General features: G+C 40.6%; 1 protein-coding gene across 1 annotated transcript; it reads left to right on the forward strand.

Annotated features, from left to right (window-relative positions):
• The first annotated feature begins 4,375 nt into the window (after positions 1-4,375).
• Positions 4,376-14,363, forward strand: pou2af1 (POU class 2 homeobox associating factor 1). Its single transcript, XM_028970072.1, has 5 exons — positions 4,376-5,243; positions 9,587-9,720; positions 12,960-13,002; positions 13,087-13,340; positions 14,062-14,363. Exons 1-5 carry the CDS (start codon positions 5,228-5,230, stop codon positions 14,326-14,328), a joined length of 714 nt encoding a protein of 237 aa, XP_028825905.1. The 5' UTR covers positions 4,376-5,227; the 3' UTR covers positions 14,329-14,363.
• Positions 14,364-20,950: the final 6,587 nt, after the last annotated feature.

Raw genomic sequence — 20,950 nt, forward strand, 5'->3', positions numbered from 1 at the left:
GCTCATTATCTGCTCTTGATTGTGACTCACTGGGAAATTTGGAGAAATGTGTGACAAATTAAAGGCTAGGCTTTGTTCATGGGTTTCAGGTGGAGTTCTTTGAAAAACTGCATTTTTGGCATTCACTCGACTGAGTGATTCCATGACCATTTACTCCCACTTACTTCCACTTAATTAAACCTGGTGACATTGTTTGTTATGTTTCTTGTTCATTTATTTTATTAACTGCTGACTGCAGGATGTGCTGGTGGTGAGTATGTGTACGGTGTTTTTTTGTCATCCTGTGTTGCTATGACAACTTGGAATATTGGCATTAAATTGGAGTTGGTGATGAATGAATGTGTTAATGCAGCGTTTTGTGAGCCCTGCTGAGAGAGTCTGCAGCCCTGGTACGCTTGTTTTGTTGTGCATGTCCCAGCTTGTTGAACTGCTTTGAGAGGTGGCATGTACATGCAGGTAACAGGACAGAGTGGCACCTCCAACAATCCTCTAAACACCATGGCCCAGAGCAAAGTAAAAACCCCCGTGCATTCACCTTCAACGTCAGTGACCCTGCTGTAAATTTCCAAAAGCATTGGATTGTCCTGCAATAGAACCCATATCCTGGACCTCGGGTGCCCTTGACAGGTGCTGAACCAGTAACTGCTGCAGGGCTTTGACTCAGGTTAACCTCACCTGTCATTCAGAACAATGACGTATTCCTCATTTTGCAATGCTGCTGCAATGTGCACGGTCACCTCACCACTTCAAAACCACTTAATTTTTGTATTTTGTATAGGAAACCTCTCCAAATTAACAACTAACCATATTGAAACTTTTCACTGGAAATGACCACCTGAGGTAAACACCTACCCACCTTCCCCGACAAGGGCTGGAGGCATTGCCCTCAGCTCAGAAGATCTGTCAAAAACATCCAACTGACTAGGGCTTAAAATTAGTGTGTTCTGCCTACTACTGGCTTAATTGTAGCTTTTCCTGTTCTCTTGTTAAGAATCCGTGTCGGAAGGATACAAGGATACAGGATAAATTTTTCAGCCTACAGACAGGAGATTTATTATAGGACAGGGTAACAAGCACAATGACCCAACAGGAACATGACACAGCCAGGGTACATTCATACAGAGCAACACAGGTGCACACAAGGACCCATCAAAGTCAGGCCATTTCAATTGTTAACATGAGCATAGAATAATAATGATACTTTTTTTTATTAACCATATTATATATTGGTATTGGTATGGTCAAATATATAAAAATTGTAATTTTAATTTAAATCTCTTTTTTCACCGTCCAGATTTCTCTTTTGCTTTTAAAAAAATATTTCATATAAAATAATTATATTATTAAATAATTAATAAAATATTGTATTTTTTTCACAACCAACCATTAGCCTGAAATGTTGCTTCATTTTGTAATGTTAAATATATATATGTAATGTTCAATAGCTGAGTCTACACTGGGTAAAATAAATCATAAAATTGAAACTAGAACTTGGGTCAATTTAAACAGTAGAAAGTATCAATTGCAGAATTATCACATAAATACAGCAGTTATCACATAAATACAGCAGTAAAGGTTCAGCTGTAACCCTCATGTAATTCTTACATAGATGGTCTGGTAATAGCCCTTCCCCTGGGCTAAGGTTCCTCAATACAACACCTCAAAGGCAACTCTAGACCAACAAGAACCTTGGCTTGTGCATGTTAGCAGAACACTTGCCCCGGCAGGCACCATAAAGATTTGGCAGCAGTCAGTGAAAGGGCAATGTGGAACATAAAAAACTCACAATCTTGAGACCTCAAATTGGAACAAGCAGAGACTTTCTGTAAGAGGAAAAGAAGCCTGGGGAAAAGAACACTGCATGTCTGCTAAACTGCAACAAATGAACTTTTTTTCCTCCCCTTTTACACACACACACACACACACACACACACACACACACACACACACACACACATACACACAATGCAAGCATAAATTAGCTGTGTTCCTGCGCTCTGCTCCATGTGCGGTACTTCATCATCAAGTATATTAACTCTTACTTAAATACAACATTCTAAAATAACATACAATTTATGTATTTTTGCAGAAGATGAATACTTTTATACATGAGTAAACATTTCATTGTGCTTACTTAAGGAGATCACATTCATGTAATGTTTCTGATTAAACTCATTTAATTATTTCAACTCATACCCAGTGCAGAAACGTTTGCTGTGCTGTAAATGTAGCTAATGTCATTGGAAAGATAATACATAACCTAAATTAATAAAAATGATTAGCCATGATGTCTTAGAGAAATTTATTTTTACAAAATATACTTATTTTATATGTTATAATGCTGAATATGATCCTGTTTACACATTTTCATTTTTTATTCCAGTCACAAGCCCTTTTTGCTTTTCTTCTCTTTATATACATATTTGAAATGTTACAAGTATCTATGTGCAGCATTTTTTAAAATTATAATTTACTTTGTATGTTGATATAACAGGTTGCTAATGCTAATGAGGAGGAGAGAGGCGGGACGAGGAGGAGAGCAGTCTATAGAAGTGAGCGAGCATTCACAGAAATGACATCAACATGATTCACCAACCACAATGTTTGCCGCAGACAAGAAGTCATGTCGGCATTTAAAAAAAAAAAAGAAAATAATTACCCACAGTTTCTACAATGTGACTGAACTAAAAGTGTAAAATATCACAGAGCAACTGCTATGCTTCACACGATTGTAAGCCATGACCTACTTTTGGACTGAAAAAGCATGAGAAATGGGAGGTAACCTTTCCACTTATGATGACAGAAGGGCAGAAATTCCAGATCCGACCATCTGAGCTGCTGCTCTCTAAATGGCGAAGCACAATGACAAAAGCACACTTTACACCTATCACCATTTCTAGCCACTGCAGGACCATAGGCATGCCAGGGGAACTCCTATTAATGTTAAATCATTTTACAAAGTGAAATTTGAGGACATTGACAGAAACAAGGTCTGTGGTTTGGATACTGCTTGGATACTGAAGAGTGCCTGCAACCAACTTCCCTAAAAATCACAATAGAGATTACGTTCTTGATCACGTCATAAATCTAGCTTTGAGCATAAACTCCGGACTAACACTGAAAAATCAGCCATAGATATGCAGTGGCTTTCCTGCTGATGCCTGCCTGTTTCGCACGGACAGTCCCAGTCATGACAGCTACTGAAAAGTCAACCAACCTTTGCTCACACTGCCAGGAGGCAGATGCTATTAGATTGCAAACTGACTTATGGTTTGGAGGCCATGACAAGTAGCATAGAATGTTAAGTTGGAGGCCGTAGATGCCTTCATGAATTAGCCACCTTACTAACTGCTTGCGTAGTTGTTTTATTTTCAAAGAGATTGTCACTTAATTGTTGCTTTTGAAGATTCAGCAAATGAGATAAGCACAGACTGTTTTGTTTACGTCTAGCCTTGAGTCTATGCAAGAGCTGAATTTGCATGCAACCTGCAAATACCTTTTTTTTTAAAACTCTACCCCTTGTGGATTTGAACTGAGTCTGTAGCTGCGTGAAATCTACATAAATCCTCAGGAGTGGACTCGTCTGATTTCATGCATCATGCATCATTTGATGTATTAGGCAATATTGTGTGTCTATCCAACAAAAGGCATCAAGAAACTGCTGGAAATTGGTTGAAATTGCTGGAGTTGATTCTAAAAGAATAAATGGGGAGCATCAATGCCTGGCTGAGTCACACGGAGTAACGGATTCTCATGACCATGACTCACTCATTTTCAAACAGTTAGTCGAGTGCTGGCATGACACATAAAACCTAAAAACTGTAACACTCATTAACACTCGTTGTACACCAACTGGTGCCACACACACCAAACCACTGAATTGCTGGATCAGCTTTTTAATGGTGCAGACTTGCATGTTCTGCTATTGAAAGTTCCACACACTATTGTCCACATTTGCATTTATAAAGAATATCGAGCCTGTCTGTTTAATGTTGCAGACTTAGAAATCTTATAGAAGGAACGAAACGATCTTGGGGGAACAGTGGTCAGTGAACCTTATAGCACATGCAGGTGTTTCCTTTCTGACACCCATAAATTGACTCTCGGTGCAGATTTAGCTGCACTTTGCAGTGCAGAACTCGTACGCCACTTCTGGTTTTGTTGGCATTGGATTTATGCCCTCACAGTCAATCAGAAGCAAAAACTCAATCTTTGTTTTCAGACACTAAATTCTAAATAAATTTCTATTACTTGACTTTTCATCTATGAACTAGATTGTGGTCAGACAAGCACTATATTTTCCTACAGCACACAGTCAATAATGCATAAAGATAGGCGTGCAAATATGCATTTGACTGGTCATATACAAGTTGTTTACTGTGTTCCCACAGTATTTAACAGTGTGGTAATATTCTTGTGTTGAAGCACCTTTGGTGATGACTGCGGGTGTCGCTTGAATGAACACTGGAGGCTGTTGCTGTGGCACAAACAGGATGTGCAGGAGTCTTTAACATCTTCATCATGTTTCAGGTCAAAATAACAGAGCAAGAAAAATTCAGCTGAATGGATTTGGTGAATTTGAAGAATCACTTTAGAAGTAAACACATTATTGCTCCATTTTTTTTGCTTGATTTTGGTTTGATGCTTTGGGAGCATGTTCTTATCTGGCTGAATCATCTGGATCTGTCACAGAGCTCTTGATAATCACAGTTTTTCTAAATCCATCCATTTATCCAACTGTCTTGAATATGTATGCAGGAATATTGAGTGAATATGTGTGCAGGAGTATTTGGATCTGTGCAAAAGTGCATATTTAGGTCTTTCATTCTGACCAGATACTTCATTGTTTTTTCAGTATATTTCAGTATAGCTGTTATATTTCACTAATGCGTCATTTAGCCTTAAACCGTAATGATCCTCGAAAAATGCCTATTGACAATAACAACAACAAGAAAAGGAAGAAGGAGGGCAATGTCTTGGACAGGAAAATGAAAATTAGATTCACTTTAAAAAAGGATTTATTGCATGACAGACTGTGGTGAAGTTTCTGTTGCAGTTCATGTCCATTTGCAGCAACAATGCATGTGAAGAGGAGACCTGTGGTTGGAAGTGCTGTGACATCACTACAGATTCCAATGGACTTATAAAGAGGCCAACAGAGGAAATCACAGCATAAGGACCAAGAAAATTCTGGACTTATCACAAGACGGACAAACCCTAAATAATAATGCACCTTGGAAAATGTAAGTAGATATAATGTCAGGTGTATTTAGACATAATTTCATGTATACAATCATCTCTCCAGCTAATGAACATTAAAATAATTCTTTCCTCCAGCAATTCTAACCAATGTTTATGTAGGGTACTGAAAAAAATCATTTTAATTTTAGAAGGTGGTAGGAGAGATCTTATAGTGCATCGGCGACACTGTGGCATTTTACAATAATCTTCTCATCATAGCATGTGCATCAATGGCTGTTTTGTCGTGTGACGGTCCAATCAGCAGGAAATTTGTTTAAACAAAGTAACTGACTGACCAACCAACTGAACAAACCAGCAAATTAAAAAACATTCAGTTTATTATGAAATGCATGTGAGGCGATTTAGAATGGACAGCAAAACAACAATGAACAGTATTCATTGTGCTCTAATAACACATGGCAAGTTATACCTCAAAAAAAATTGCTCAGTTTTTAAGTGCTAGTAGTAGATTGATTGATAAGACAAAAAATAGCTGATGCAGCTGATACAAATCAACATTAAAAAATTAGCATTTTGTCAACATTGTCAGGCACACAAAATCTTAAAGCCTGAAGGAGGTGTTTCATGGACTTTGTTGCATAAGATAGAAGACCATTACACTGGCTTTACAAAAACTATAAATGAACTATAACTATATATGAAGGAAAACAATACCAGGAAATACTATTATAATAGTGGCCATTTACAATTTTTGTAAATATTCATTTGTTTTTAAATGCCATGTAAAATGCCTTGTGTGTAAAACTGAAATATTTTATGAAATAAACCCATTTATTTATCAGTATGAGCATATATTTAATGATAATCCACCTGATAGAGGTGACGTCTTGATGATGGAGTTGACCCATATCACCCATTATGAAGGATTGGGCAAAATGGCTAAAAAAAACTTTAACACTTTACCTGCTTATCAACACTACAATTCAACATGGTTTGTTGAAATTTTATTTTAAGTATTTAGATAAATTATTACTTTAGAAAAGTCAATTATTGACATGGACCAGAATTATTGACTCTTGTCCCATGAATTAATTCATTAATTATGTTTAAACCACTTAATTAAAATACACTGATAATTTCAATCACGTTTTTAAAAAAAAATTAGTGTTATGTCACCTTTGTGAGCATAAATAATTATTCGTGAGCATAAATCATTTCAACATATTCTCTGAAAATCAATTTTGAACAAATCTAATTAGCAAAAAATTTTATACAAAATATAATAATAGTAATTATAATAGTAATTTTAGTATTGGGTAGGACCATCTTATAAATAGATGATCCATCAAAATATACCCAATTTTTGGATCGATTTAGCGAGAGAGAATTTTGATATTTTATTTCGGTATCCAAAAGCTCAGTGTGTAATTAAATAATATAAATAAATAAGGTATATGTAGTGATAGACCTCCCAGGAAAGAGGAAGACTTTTTTCGGGGAGGTTGGTGCACATAGAGCATAGTTGTCTTAATCTTGATATGCAAAGCAGCAAAATTGGTCCTCCACTGTTGGGCCCGCCACAGCTGCAGCGCTTCCTCTTTTTCAGTGTGAAGCCCCACTGCATGGTCTGTTTGTCCCCCTGTGTTGTCTTTTCTCCAGCTATGCTGCTCACGTTAGGTAGATGCAGGGCTTAGTGGTATATTGGCCATTTGTCTGGTGGCCACAGGCCTGGCTCTATTTTTGCATACCAGGCACTGGAGCACTGGTACAGTTTTGGTACTCTAAAAGCACATTATCAGTAAAAAGTTGGAACACAGTGGTCAGTGGTTCCCAACCTGGAGTCTGCGCCCTCTGAAGGTATCTGTGCTGAGTTCACCAAAATTATCTGTAAACATTAAATGTATGTTTAATGTTTCCAAGAGTCGGTAGAGCATCAGACTTTTAATCTGAGGGTCAAGGGGTTAGCAACACTTAAGACAGTCAAACTTTTCCACCTTTAAGAAGCAGTTGAAAACCCACTTGTTTAAAAAGTATTTCAGGCAAGTCTAACACTAACACACACACATGCACACACACTGCACAAAAAAAAATAAAATTAGTCTAGCACTTAACAATTCCCTAGCATGTTCTTTTCCTGACAGGTTATGCCTTGTCAGGGCTCAGAGTTTTGCAACTCAAATTCTATAGAAACTGAATGAGAATTGCTGCTGTCTTCCTCTTGTAAGTCGCTTTGGATAAAAGCGTCTGCTAACTAAAGTAAAGTAAAGTATAAACCATAACTCACCCAATAAGGATAATCAAACCCTGTATAATAACGGTTGGGCCGGGCCGGGCTGAATTCTGTCGGGCTTGGGACAAAACGGCACTAACAGCTCTGACAAAGGACTCTATATAGCCAAGGAGAATAAGAATCTACAACTGCTGTTTCTTTGCAAATAAGAGTTTGTAATTATAATGTGTATTTGGTAATATATTGTTTCGGTAATATATTGTTTTACAATATAGAACAAAACTGAAGACACGGGACTATGGAATAACACATGACATAATAAGCAAAAAAAAAAAAATAGCAAGCGGCAAAAAGTTGAAGATTTGAGTCTATCCAATGCAGGGATGGAAGCATTTCACAATATTGGCTTCTCTCCACCACCTTAAGTTAGACAATGAGGATGGTCCCTAACGGTGCCAAAGCTTTATGCTGAACACTTGACTCATGTCAATGAGCAACTCATGAAGCAACTTTTGATGATGACAGTAGTGAACAAAGCAGCCATGAAGGTAAAAAAAGAGGTGGCTGAAAAAAATAAAAGATTCATCAAACATAATTCACTTTCTCCTGATACAACAAATCCTATTTATGTTTCTTGCATTTGATTCTTCAAAATGGCCCCATCGTAGCCTCCATAACCACCAAAGAAAAGGTGCTTCCAAACTTTTGACTGTTTTGTGAGCGTCACCTGCTATTTGGTGTCTATAGCCTGCTGAGGAGTAAAAGAATAAGAAGAGCTGGACTAAGCACAGTGCTGTACTTCTTTTATCTTTCTGTCACCCTAGTAAAATGATTCAAAAGCAGGGAGTGTCACAGCTGCCCGACACAGCTATTCATCTCACAGGCAACATGGGAACAGAGGTTATTGGCTGCCCATGGTTTTCTGTGTTAACGGAAACTTGAAATGCATGTTAGTGTGTTAATGGTGGTTAAATGACCGGAAGGCATGTTAAAAAATATTTCGAAATAAAGTCTTTTCTTTGGCAGTACTTTGGCAGTACTGTACTGCACTGGCATGACCCCCTGGGCACCAGTCAAAAAGCGAGTCAGTACGGTTGCTCTCTTGTCTAAGGCATATCAGTTACTTAAGTATAGCTTTGGGGAATAGAATAGTACACACCCGTGGTACACATGAGTGTTTAAGAGGGGTGTCTGCTGGGATGGTGTCCAATCATGGTGGGCCGTTCGGGCAAAATAAAGAATGATTGTTACAGTCCAGCCCTGGGTATGATGAATCTTTTTTGCTTTTCACAAAGACCTTTACATGACTGCTCGTGCACCTGTAAAAAATTTTTTGGCACATGTTGAAAAAAGGAAAAAGCCCCTTAAGACTTCAGGGACCTTATGAGGTGTGAAGGATAAATAGAACAGAGTTGCGAAATGAGCTTTAAATTTGTGCCTTGACAGTTTTACACGCATTTGAGCTTCCAAGAAATTAAAAGCAATGTGACCACAGACACTTTACATTTAAATCAGTATAACAGGTGACTGTTGTATTGTACTACCTGCTTTTTTCTGCAGATGGTTGTGGTTGTGAGCAGTTGTGGTTGTGACTGTATACAGTTGTGAGTGGCTGCAGCGGAGAGCACGTTGGCTCTCTGGAGCACCGCACCCTCTCTGTTCAAACAGGGAGTGGGCTGCATGCGTGAGGTCCACATTAGAAACATCTCTTCATAGCAGGAGCAGCCGCATGAGATTGCGACGAATTTTGGTTGCCTAGTGAGGTGATAGGGATGCAGCTTTTGATGAGATAATACGGTTATTTCAGGAAATACAATTTTCTGAATGGCTAGGAAAAAATATGTTCCAAATGAGGCCGCTCAGATATGATTGATATCCTGGAGATTTTTTTTTTATGAATGAAATGAGTCAGAGGAAAAGGATCAAGGCTCTGTGTGCTCTTGAGCGATGCTTACCTTTTAACCCCACTAGAATATTGTAACACACAGTGGGAAAAATCAACACACATGCCCCAACACGGCCTGGTCCATAACTTTCACAGACAAATGACCCAAGAGGACGTGCCGCTAGGAGAGAAGAGAGAAACTGACATTTTATTTTTACATTTGTTATGTTTATGCATTCTTATGTGACCTTTTCTTTTCCCCCCCATAGCGGCTGCAGCACAGCACAATACTAAACCATATCAAGGTGTTAGAGTTAAAGACCCGGTCAAGGAGCTGCTGAGACGCAAGAGAGGGAGTAACACTGCCGGTGGCCCCAGCATCAAAACAGCGCCCCCCACAACGGTGAGGGAAACTGCACCGTGCTTCTCCGCACAGCCCTGCCGTCATCATCACCCCTACCCCACACAATACGCTGCACATACAAACAGATGGACAGGTTCAAACAAAATGTAATGCATTTTACACCGAATCATGACTTTGTCAGACGAAAACTTGCATGAGGAAGAAGCAGTGTCTCAAATATCCCAACTCTGGGAGGGGGGGGGGGGGTGCTTTTATATAATCCAGGTGTTTTTCGGTGACAGTTAGACCATTCCCCTCTGAGTGCTGCAGGGCTGGGCACAGCGCCTATGCAAATCAGAACTGGGCCTCACCAAAGAGCGCACCCCAATCCTGCACCTCCTCCTGCTCCTAATCACGTCTGGCAGCACAATGTCCACATTCACATTCACATGAAGAAAATAATGTTTCACGAGAGAGTAAGCTACACCGTCAACCACTGTACACTGTCCCTGTTCAATTTAAGAATACCAATAATTCCAATCCCATTTGAAGTTTGGTTTTGTGGATCAAGTTTTTTACTTTTGTGGATCAAGTTTTTTACTAGATTCGTGATTTATATTTGTCACGTGCATAGTTATAGCAGTTCAGAACGCAGTGAAATGCATCCTGAACTGCTCTGTTTTGACTGCGAATAGTTAAAGTAATAGTTATAGAAATAAATAAACTAGAATGAAGAGGTGACTAAAATATAATTAAAGAAGAAGGTTAATAAAAGTAGTAGGTAAGCTATAACACAAGCAAGATATTTACATGAGACAGTTGGTTATGGAGGAATCCGCTACTAAAGTGCATTGTGCAATGACCAGGGTAACAGCAACAGAATGAAGTAGACATTCAGATGGTCGGTTTCGGGGTGTGAGGTGTGGTGGCATGGCCTGAGGATAAAAACTCCTCCTGGGTCTCTCGTTCCTGGCCAAGATGCTCCGGAGTCTTTTGCTTTTTAAGTGAATTTTAGGTGTTTATTTGTGGTGTGATATGTCCTGCATCTCTTGGAGTTAATGTCCTGCGGAGATGGAAGAGGTGACCTGCAGCAGCACAGATCACTCTCTGTAGGCCTTTGCGAGACAGGTCACAGATGTCACCAAACCATGAAGAAAGGTTCTGTGTCAGTATGCTCTCCACGGCGACCCTGTAGAAAGTGTTTAGGATGTTTGGAGACACCCTGAAGTTTCTAAGGAACTGCTTTGCCCTTTTGGTCAGAACCTGGATGGGTTCAGACCAGGTCAGGTCCTCTCCACTGGAGTCCCACTGATGTTGAGGGGTTTGTAGTCATGTTGCTGTCTCCACGGAAGTCCAGTAGCAATAATGAGGTGATGAGGTGCTGCTAATGATCCATAAGGTAGTTAATGCTTTGTCCCAATGTCTTCTCCATCCTCACCTCAATTATCCAGATCCCAAACCTTCCATTACAGTTTACGGAATGTGAACAGTACTTTCAATAGTGAGTTGATGTCAATTAATGTTCTCTATGCTTATGAATTCCTTTCAGATGCATGTTCATAGTTTTATTGTTTTATTATTTTCCTTCTTGCTAACTTGTATGAGTTATTGTAGTTATTTTAATGAATGAATTATAGTGTTTTACATGTTGCTTAAATTAGCATTTAAAATTGTATTTATTTATTCAGCCGCCTTGATTAATTACTGTTAGTTTTGGGGCTTTGTTTTACATCATAACAGAACTGGGAGTCTGAATTGTTTTAAATCGACCAGTAGAACGCATCCCTTACTTTCTTGGAAAATTTCTTTTCAGCATAACATACAAAGGTCATGTTAGGTCAAGCTCAGGGGCTTTAAGGTAAATGTGCAGTGTTTAAAACACTCAAAAGTCATCAATAGACTGTAAAGAAATTATTGTTTAGATTTCAAGCTGTGCGTGAAGTATATCAGTCTTACATGAGCCAAATGAAAGAAGTGAAAGTGATTGTCATTGTGATACACAGCACACGGCGACACAATGAAATGTGTCCTCTGCTTTTAACCATCACCCTTGGTGAGCAGTGGGCAGCCATGACAGGCACCCAGGGAGCAGTGTGTGGGGACGGTGCTTCGCTTAGTGGCTCCTCAGTAGCACCTTGGCGGGTCAGGATTTCAACCGGCAACCTTCTGATTATGGGGCCGCTTCCTTAACTGCTAGGCCACCACTGCTTAAAAAACCCACCAGGAACATAGTCAAAGTGTGGAAATTTGTTTGTACCTGCACAAACACAGTGATGGTGATATTATAATAATGATAATATTATTAAAATAAATAATAATAACTATTATCATGATTTAATTTGTAAATATCATAATTGGAGAACAGCCATTCCAATGAATGTGTGTACATTTCAGATCAGTGTCCATAAACTCTTTCCCCTTTTACATTAGAAAACTGACACTGCTTGACATTCACACACATATGACAGGTATACCAAATTGTCTCATTTTTTCATCCATCCGTCCTCCACCTCACACCTACCTCAAACATTGTTCAACCATAACATGTGAGATTAAATCAGTGCTAGTCTAGTGCTACTGCTGTCTATTGAATAGCAGCAGCAGGAAGTTCATGCATATATTTGGTTTTCCTATTCTCATGTTGCAATGCTTTCCCAAGAATGGTGACCAGAGGCCGAATTTCCATCAAATCCATCATTAGAACATAATTCATCTTTTGCTTTAGGACAAAAAGATCAGATTTCATGTTATATCATTCTCAGGGGCTCACAGGGGCTCAGTTTGCAAGTATGAGCAAGTCCAAGTCTGTTAATGTCATATAGCACTTAAGTCTCAAGACAATAAGCTCATTTGTTTGATTTTAAGAACCTAATGTTTCACTTTTGTCTTAAGGCTTCAGTTACATTTCCCAGTGACTTCAAATGCAGCAGTGAAAACTGGAATTCTAATTTCTTACCACAGTCAGTACACGTTCAGTACAATTTGCAGATCAGCCATTGAGGGAGAATGAGGGTGGAGTGTCTAGTCACTGATTTCAGGCAGTTGTGTTATGTTATGAAGTTGTGTTATGAACGAGCATAGACTCATAAACAAGGAGCAAATGCGTTTAAAATATAAAAAAAAAGACCTATGAACATTTCATTCTCCTTTATGTGAATCGGCCTTTAACCTGCAACACTATGGACAAACATGCAAAATGGACAACAATGAAACATGAATTTGTCAGCCAAGCTATGTTACTGTAATTGATTGATGTAGCCTGCTAATGCTCTGATTGATATCTGCTGACTGGCCCTCAGGTTGTGGTACCGAACAACACCTTGCCTTCATTCCCCCACATGGGTAAGTCGCCATGGCTGTTTTATTTTAGATGTGTTGCTGCTGTGTTGCTCGAGCTCTATCTCACTCTGCTGCTGAAATCTGAAGGAGGTTCGGGGTTTTTGGAGGTTGGTTCTCCTGGCAACACTGACTCGGCTGCCGATGTAGGAGCAGTGTACACTGGGTGGATCGCCCAGCCTCCCCCCACCACCCTTCAACCAATGGCCCACTGGTCCCCAACCGAATACCTGCATCCTGACTCTACTGACATGTTCGTCCAGCCAGTCTGTCCCAGCTACGCGGTGGTAGGGGCGTCGTCCATGCTGACGTTAGCACACACGCCACTGTTCACCAACTTCGGGGTGAGTGAGCCTCTGTTTCTTACACTTCATGACTGATTTATCTCCCTTAGAGAGTGTATCCCTTTATTTTATCTGACAAAACCATTATTGCCATTATGGTTGAGCATGCAGTTTGCTGTAGGTACGTTTTAGACCCAGATTGAAATGAGTTCAAGTGAACAATCTTCATGAAAGGACAAACAAAATAGCAGAACAGACTGGCGGTTTATAAGCAGTAAAACGTAAGAGGAAGTGTTTTTGGCAGCCTTTGGCCCTGTGCCTGCTACCACAGCACAGCAGTGTATATGTCTGACACAGTGACGTTCCCTGGGGTGTATTATGGTGAATTACTGTCAGTATTTATGGATGGCTGTGGATACAATGGAGACTTCATTACATGTATGATCCAGCTGCTGCAAAATCATTCAGTGGCAGTGGGTTCTTACATCACGTTGCTACCGGCAACAAAGATGGTCAGTTTACATTCATCGATTATGGACACGGTTCCTTTAAAATTACACATATCTATGTACACCCATACACCTGCATTTAATTCCATTTATGCATATGTCATGAGTATTTGCAAACTTCTCACCACATCTGCATTAGCTGCTGTGCTAATAAAATATTTTATTACGTATTATACCATTTCTGACTGATTAATTCTTAGTCCTTTTACCTGTCTGCACATATTTGGTGAGTTTGATCACTGTGTGGTTATTTGCAGTGATTTCCCTTTCAGACAATTAGCTCCTCGCCTTCCACTTTGCCACAAATGGACCTGCAGGAGAAGCCGCTGACCTACATCCCCTGGGCACAGCCGCTGGCACCACTCTCGGGCCCAGCAGTACAGTGTTCGCCCTGCTCCCCATCGCTGCCCATGTCCATGCCCATGGTTCTGCCAGAGCCCAGCCCTCAGCAGCTGGAGAACACACGGACCTCGCTGGAGAAGCTGCTGCAGGAGGGGGAGGAGGTGTTCGAGGGCCCCCTGTTCCCTCAAGGTGTCTGAGGGGTGTCGCTGTAGATCACAGATAAAGTAATCTCTCCCGCGCTGAATGCTAATGCCAATGCAAATAAAAAGATTTTGTTCTACTCAGAGCTTTTTGCCTGTTGCTGCGGCAAATTCAGACCACATAAAAAGCTGCTAAGTAAAACTGCATGAAGGCCCTTATGTTATCTAAATCAACGAAAAATACAAATTTATATGGGAAAAAGGTTCATTTTTAGCTGTGAACTGGATGGGATCTGCTTGTTGATACAATTATAAAGCACAAAAAGACAAAGAAAGACTTTTCACGTAAAGGTGAACTTGTCAATCAAAGTCAATTAGTGTCAAAGCACCAGCGTGTCTTTAGACAGTAGGAGGAATGATTAACATTTCTTCACTCATTTTGTCTTTTGTATTCCTCTGTCCCCCTAGGCAACGAGTAATTTTAAAGATAATGTATGAATTGTCAGAGAGGGAATCGGCACACGTGCATCTTCCTGTATCAGTGTGTAAAGCCCAGTGTAGTTTACAAGCTGAAGAAAATGCATAGAACAGACTATAATATGACAGAATAATAGACAGTTATGTCATGGGACTGATAAAAACAGGGACTTGCTGCCCTGAACTTGATTTGATCTAACATGTCTACATTCATATCATTCAGAGTGATTCTGTGGCGGTTCATGCTCCACTTTTCATTCTTGGCTCCAATAGCTGCACATCCAGTTTTTCATCCTCCTTGGTAAACATATCATTTTCCCCAGGTCTTTCCATGTAACAATCTTCAAAGATGTCTTCATGGATAATGGCACTAGAGCGCCATTTTAACACACACTCCCACGCACACACACACATTTTATCACATATTTTATATGTCATTGTATTATAACATTTTTACTTTTTTAAAAATGATTTTTATTGCCATTTTAGGGGCCACTGGTTATTTTGGATAATATATTTAGTGGATTTTATGTGGTTTTATTTTCACACACTTTATTTGAACATTACTTTACTCCAAGTGACAGGTCACTGTAACGCAAGAAAGGACACTAATCATCTGTTTCTTATGACAGGAGGAAATAACTACCCACGCAGTGTGCCATTAATTCCAAAACATGACTGGCAGCTCCCACACACCATACTTCCTCCTTCTGAATCCCCCCGTCAATTCGTCTCTCACACACTCATTTTTCCTGGTTCATTTGTGTTTAAAGGGAAATCAAAAGATTTAAATGTCTGTATAAAAGGGTGTCTGCTGAATGCACCAGTACCAGCAGCTGATACCAGTCCCACACCAAGATACCTCTAGTTCCCTGCTTAATGGCAGTAGACAAGTTCACAGCGTCTATGCCACGGAGCTCAATTTTGACAACCACTGAACCACCCTCAATAAAACCCTCCATTTTTTGTAGCTTCCTTCTGTCCGTGCAGATGTTCGGAGACACCCATGACCCTTTAGATGCACCTTCTAGTCACAAAAGGCTCTATTAGATTCTGCTGACAGTTTTCTGACTTTCCAATTTTCCAGCAGTTCCTCCAAAAGTTCAGTCGTGTCATGATGAAAAAAGCAAAAAGTGGTTTAAGATCTCAGGAGTGCATTTGAGTTCCTGCCATTTTTATGGCTTGTACTTTGTTGTTACAAGAATTGCGAGTTCAGTGTACAGCCATTACTGTGTTTTGACTAATCTGTGTGGTAAAGATTCACGCCTCCGAAAGGCAAAGCAGCTGAGATGGGAGAAAAGATCACTCGCCAAGCCAAAACAATGGCAGGAATTCTGGAGAACAGTGGAGTTTCAGACAATAGCAGGTGTAGACCGACTGTCTGCAGAGCGAAAGGAGCGTGTTGTGATTGATTGGGCACAGATAATAATTGTGCTTCAAGCCATCAGCTACGTGTCTGAGAATCTCATCCCATCCCCTTATTCTGCAGGTAGTCCGTGGCACTTGCACGAGCTGTACTGTGATGCATTATTGCGAGCCATGCCGGAGTGCCACTCTGGATTGTGTGGATTATTTGTTTGCAGCGGGATTTGAACCGGTGCTTATAGGGACGCGGCAGGTGGCCCAGAGCAGTTTCTCCAGAGATAACAGGGAACAACAACAACAGAGACGAGGCATGACAAGAAATCTTTCAGAACCCTGTTTTCCTATCAATATAATTATCTATCTATCTCACCTCACTCACTCATTTGTTCTCACACTCACTCACTTTCTTGCTCTTATTCATTTGCTCGTTCACGTGCTCCCTCACTTACTCCCTGTATTGTTTGCTAGACTAACGGTGGATAAGGGCAGACACGGAGACATTTAGAACATTTCCGGTATGTAATGTTTGTATGCTTCATAATCGTAATATTTTAATTTACAGTTAATTTAGTTGTTTCTTATTTCAAATACATGCAACATCCATTAAACACTTCAAGCTTCGTGTGTACCTAATGGAGTTGACCAATAGTCATGTCCTCAGCTTTCAATTTAAACTGAGAATTTTATTTTAAATTGTGTCAGACATCTTAAAATGACCTGAGCAGTACATTATTCCATCCCAGGAACGTTCCAAAAGAGCTGATATGAGAGTTGCTGTTTCCTGTTTTTTTATTTGCTTCAGATGTGTTTGTTTTATTAAATGTTTGAGAGTTGCATTAATAAAAAAACAAAGGGCCAACATAAAGATGAAGACACACACACACACACACACACACACATCCCAAGGATCCCACTCCACTGTGCTCACTGATCTTAAAATGGTGGTGGGTTCAATGCAGAGGACAAATTTCACCATGCTGTGTATCACAATGACATAAAAACAGTCTCTTTCACTTCATTTAGGGAGCTCAGCAAACAACTAAACTCTGTAAGGGGGAGACCAAGCTCTGTTCAAGAAAGGCTGGACAGACAATGCTCAAACCTCCAAAACCCTTACTGCTGCCAATGTAAATTAGGCTCCTGGTGTGGAACTTGGTAAAATAACGTTATTAAAAAAAGTCTTTAACTGCTGAGCCTGGCTGGACCCCCTGAACAGAAACGGCAAAGACGTGCCGAGGGTGAATTATTCTCCAATCAGTCATCATGAGAGGCACTTCACCTGGTCAGCTGACTGCTTGTGAGCATGAGCATCACTGAGAGGTCTTTCAAAGAACGAAAGATGGAGGGGAATTTAGCAGAGAAGACACTCGTGCCTTCAGGGTCCATCCACTCATCATGACAAAAAACGCTGACGTCTAGAAACTGCAGGCTCCTGAGCTCTGTTTAGATAGCAGTGGGAAATTGGATTTCTTGGAAATAACTTCATTTTGTTCTTTTGTACGGTTCAGTCAAGACACTAAATCATTCTGATATAGTCGTGCTTTTTTTTATATAGATAATATGTATTTGCAGGCACATGTGTGAGTTTGTGTGCCCGTGTGACTGGCAGCTGTACGAACAGAGCAGGCTCCAGCCTGCCCTGCCTCAGTCTGGCGGCAGAAGGAGGGGTGTGTTTCACACTAAACGGGTGTCAGTGAAACTGCAGGGTGTGTCTCAGAATACTTTTGCATTAAATCTTATCTTTCGGTGAACAGGCCAAGTTCTTTTCCTTCATCTCATGGAGCCAGTTTGCATGGCGCAGACACGACTTCCTGAAGTAGGGACATGGCACTGCAGCCGTCCGCACTGATACACAGGGACTCTTGGTGGCACTCTTTAAAAAAAAAACACCGATTTCTGTCGAGTGTTCAGTGTTCTTTTTTATTAATTTCACATGACATCATTTGAGGATTGTGTACTGACTGTACTTATTTATTACTGGCATGTAAAACCTCCAAAACATGACTGAGACGCTCTGTGAAGTACTCACATCAGGTACCTGCTTCCTTAGATGACCACAAATTTTGGGACGATTTGTATGACGACTGGAATGACTGGAGAATTTCAGATGAGAGGTTCGAGAAGCTTGGGAGCTGCATAAAGGAGCATGTGTGTCACCTAAACACCAATTAATACGCAAAATCTGGTTAACTACCAATATTTAAAAAATGTCTTTTTCGCACCACAAAATAAAATCCTAACGTTTCTAACATTTTAATATTTCCTGCATGTTTTCACAGGCTCGTGGTCTCAACAGTTTGAAGATATAGTTTGAAGAATACAACTGCACGTTCCAGTGCCTTTTTTTTTTACTGAACACCAACAACAAACCTAATCAGATTACTTCCCGTGCACAACAAATATAATGTGTTTAACAGTTGCTCTTATTTTAAAATATGCAAATGTGTAATGATAACCTAATTTAAAAAGGTGACAGAGATGATGTCTGGGTTGATGTTTTTTCAACTTTTAGAAGCACCTGCTCATATTTCACTGACCCCACTTTGTGCTTCAGACAATAAAATGGCCTTCCCACCATTTAAAGGTGAGAAATGAAATTGGTTATGGGGAGACGTCGCAGTGTCTCCAGCCTCCTCTAGCCTCCAGTGAAACAGCCAGGACCCTCAATCAGGCCTGCCATCAGGATCTCGCGCTGTTATCTCCCATGGACTGCTCCGCCCCATTTGCTCCCAGGCCAAGGTTTTTGGGGACAGTTCAGCTCAGATTCTGCCATTGCTGCACTTTTTATTAAAAGTCATGTTGCTGTGGCATACCATGTGCCTCCCTTCAACCTTTCACGCAATTTAATGAACGAGAAAGCGATGCAGCAACTTACTGTTTCCCGGGAAACTGGGTATGCGCATCAGGTAAACGGGGAGGGCATTTGACAATAAGGACTCTTGGCATTGTGGTGAAGGGAAAAGAGGAAGATTGTCAGCAATTTACTCTAGATATACACTGAATATGAATGTATAATAATTTACTGTATAATCTCTCAGACACAGCATGGTACTAGACTGTACTTTAAATTGTAAAGGTAATAGCACAAAACTGAAAAAACTTGAAGCTGGTAGAAATGACAACCGGTAGAGTTCCCAGTCACATGCTGTTCCCAGGCCAGTAAAAGCACCGTTACCTGATTCCTTAGAACGTTTTTTGTGAGAAGGGCCACTTTTTCTGACGAAAAGTGAATCTTTATCTGTAGGGAGTAAATATGATTCCAACCTGCAGATAGGAGCTTTTATCAGCTGCAGGGAGGGAGCTGTCAGCGGGAGAAATCGGGATGTGGATTTCCCCCACCTGCCTCTTCAGGGGGAATTCCACTCAGCTCCAGCATGTGAGCGGCAGTCACGCCCTCTTATCAGAGTGGCAGAGTTCATGTGCGACTCAACCCGATTGCTCTGTTGACACAGGGCAGTGAATGGAGAGGCAGGTGCCAAGACGCCGGGGCTACGTGGCTGGAGGGTTTACAGGCGAGGACACTTTTCAAAAATACAGTCCTGCCAAGTGTCAGCTCTCGCCCTGTGCGGTGGCATCTGCCGAAATCACAGCCTCGTTCACCTGTGACCGCCGTGTCACATTATTATACTGTCTATTGTTAGCAGACAGTTTTTTTTAAGGTGGAAATTGGACCTCGTCTGGCCACATCACGCTTCCCAGGGTCATACTCCAAGTTTATGATTCCCATGAAATTAGATCCCCTGGTTATCCTGGAACGTGTGACTCTCACATTTCATAATTAAGACACAGGATTATGGGAGTTTACAGTGGTCGATGTTCCTTCATTGTTTAGGCTACAAATTGCATTTTTACAAATGAATAATTGTGAATGAGAAGCAGATATTACGTCAATAGGTTAAAGTATATGAAAATAAATCTCAACTGGAAATAATTCTGGTACACCAGACACTGTCTCTTTTTTTTTGCTTTATTGCAGGGATTGTATGAAAAAAACATTTTACATACAAGCACACACATGCACTGCTCAAAGAAAAAGAAAAGGAACACAAAAAAGACATCCTAGATCTGAATGAATAAAATATTCTTATTAAATACTTTGTTTTTTTACATAGTTGAAGGTGCTGACAACAAAATCAAACAACAATTATCTATGGAAATCATTTACATTTTACATTACATGTATGGCATTTATCAGACGCCCTTATCCAGAGCGACTTACAATCAGTATTGTCCCCCCCCGGAGCAACTTAGGGTTAAGTGTCTTGCTCAGGGACACGATGGTAGTAAGCGGGAAATCAAATGAATCATCCCATGCAGATCTGGATTCGGAGTCAAAAAACACTACAGGCTGACACATCTTTGATGTAATGTCCTTAAAACAAGTCAAAATGAGGCTCAGTAGTGTGTGTGTGGCCTCCACATGCATGCATGACCTCCCTACAACGCCTGGACAAGCTCCTGTGGATGGTCTCCTGCGGGATCTCCTCCCAGACCTCGACATTCTGTGGTGCAACGTTGCATTCGTGGATGGAGCGAGACATGATGTCCCAGACGTGCTCAATTGGATTCAGGTCTGGGGAACGGGCGGGCCGGTCTGTAGCATCAACGCCTTCGACTCGCAGGGACTGCTGACACACTCCAGCTACATGAGGTCTAGCACTGTCTTGCATTAGGAAGAACCCAGGGCCAACCGCACCAGCACATGGTCTCATCTTGGACTACCTAATAGCAGTCAGTGACCTCTGGCAAGCATGTGGAGGGCTGTATTACCCCCCACACCATTTCTGACCTTCTGCCAAACCAGTCATGCTGGAGGATGTTGCAGGCAGCAGAACGT

Source organism: Denticeps clupeoides, chromosome 2 (assembly GCF_900700375.1).
Source record: "Denticeps clupeoides chromosome 2, fDenClu1.1, whole genome shotgun sequence".
Taxonomy (NCBI): Eukaryota; Metazoa; Chordata; class Actinopteri; order Clupeiformes; family Denticipitidae; genus Denticeps; species Denticeps clupeoides.

Excerpts from the sequence above, each read along its gene's own strand:
- pou2af1 (XM_028970072.1), top strand. Across the intron at positions 9,721-12,959 it reads AAACAGCGCCCCCCACAACG|GTTGTGGTACCGAACAACAC; the intron begins GTGAGGGAAACT and ends ACTGGCCCTCAG. Across the intron at positions 13,341-14,061 it reads CACTGTTCACCAACTTCGGG|ACAATTAGCTCCTCGCCTTC; the intron begins GTGAGTGAGCCT and ends TTTCCCTTTCAG.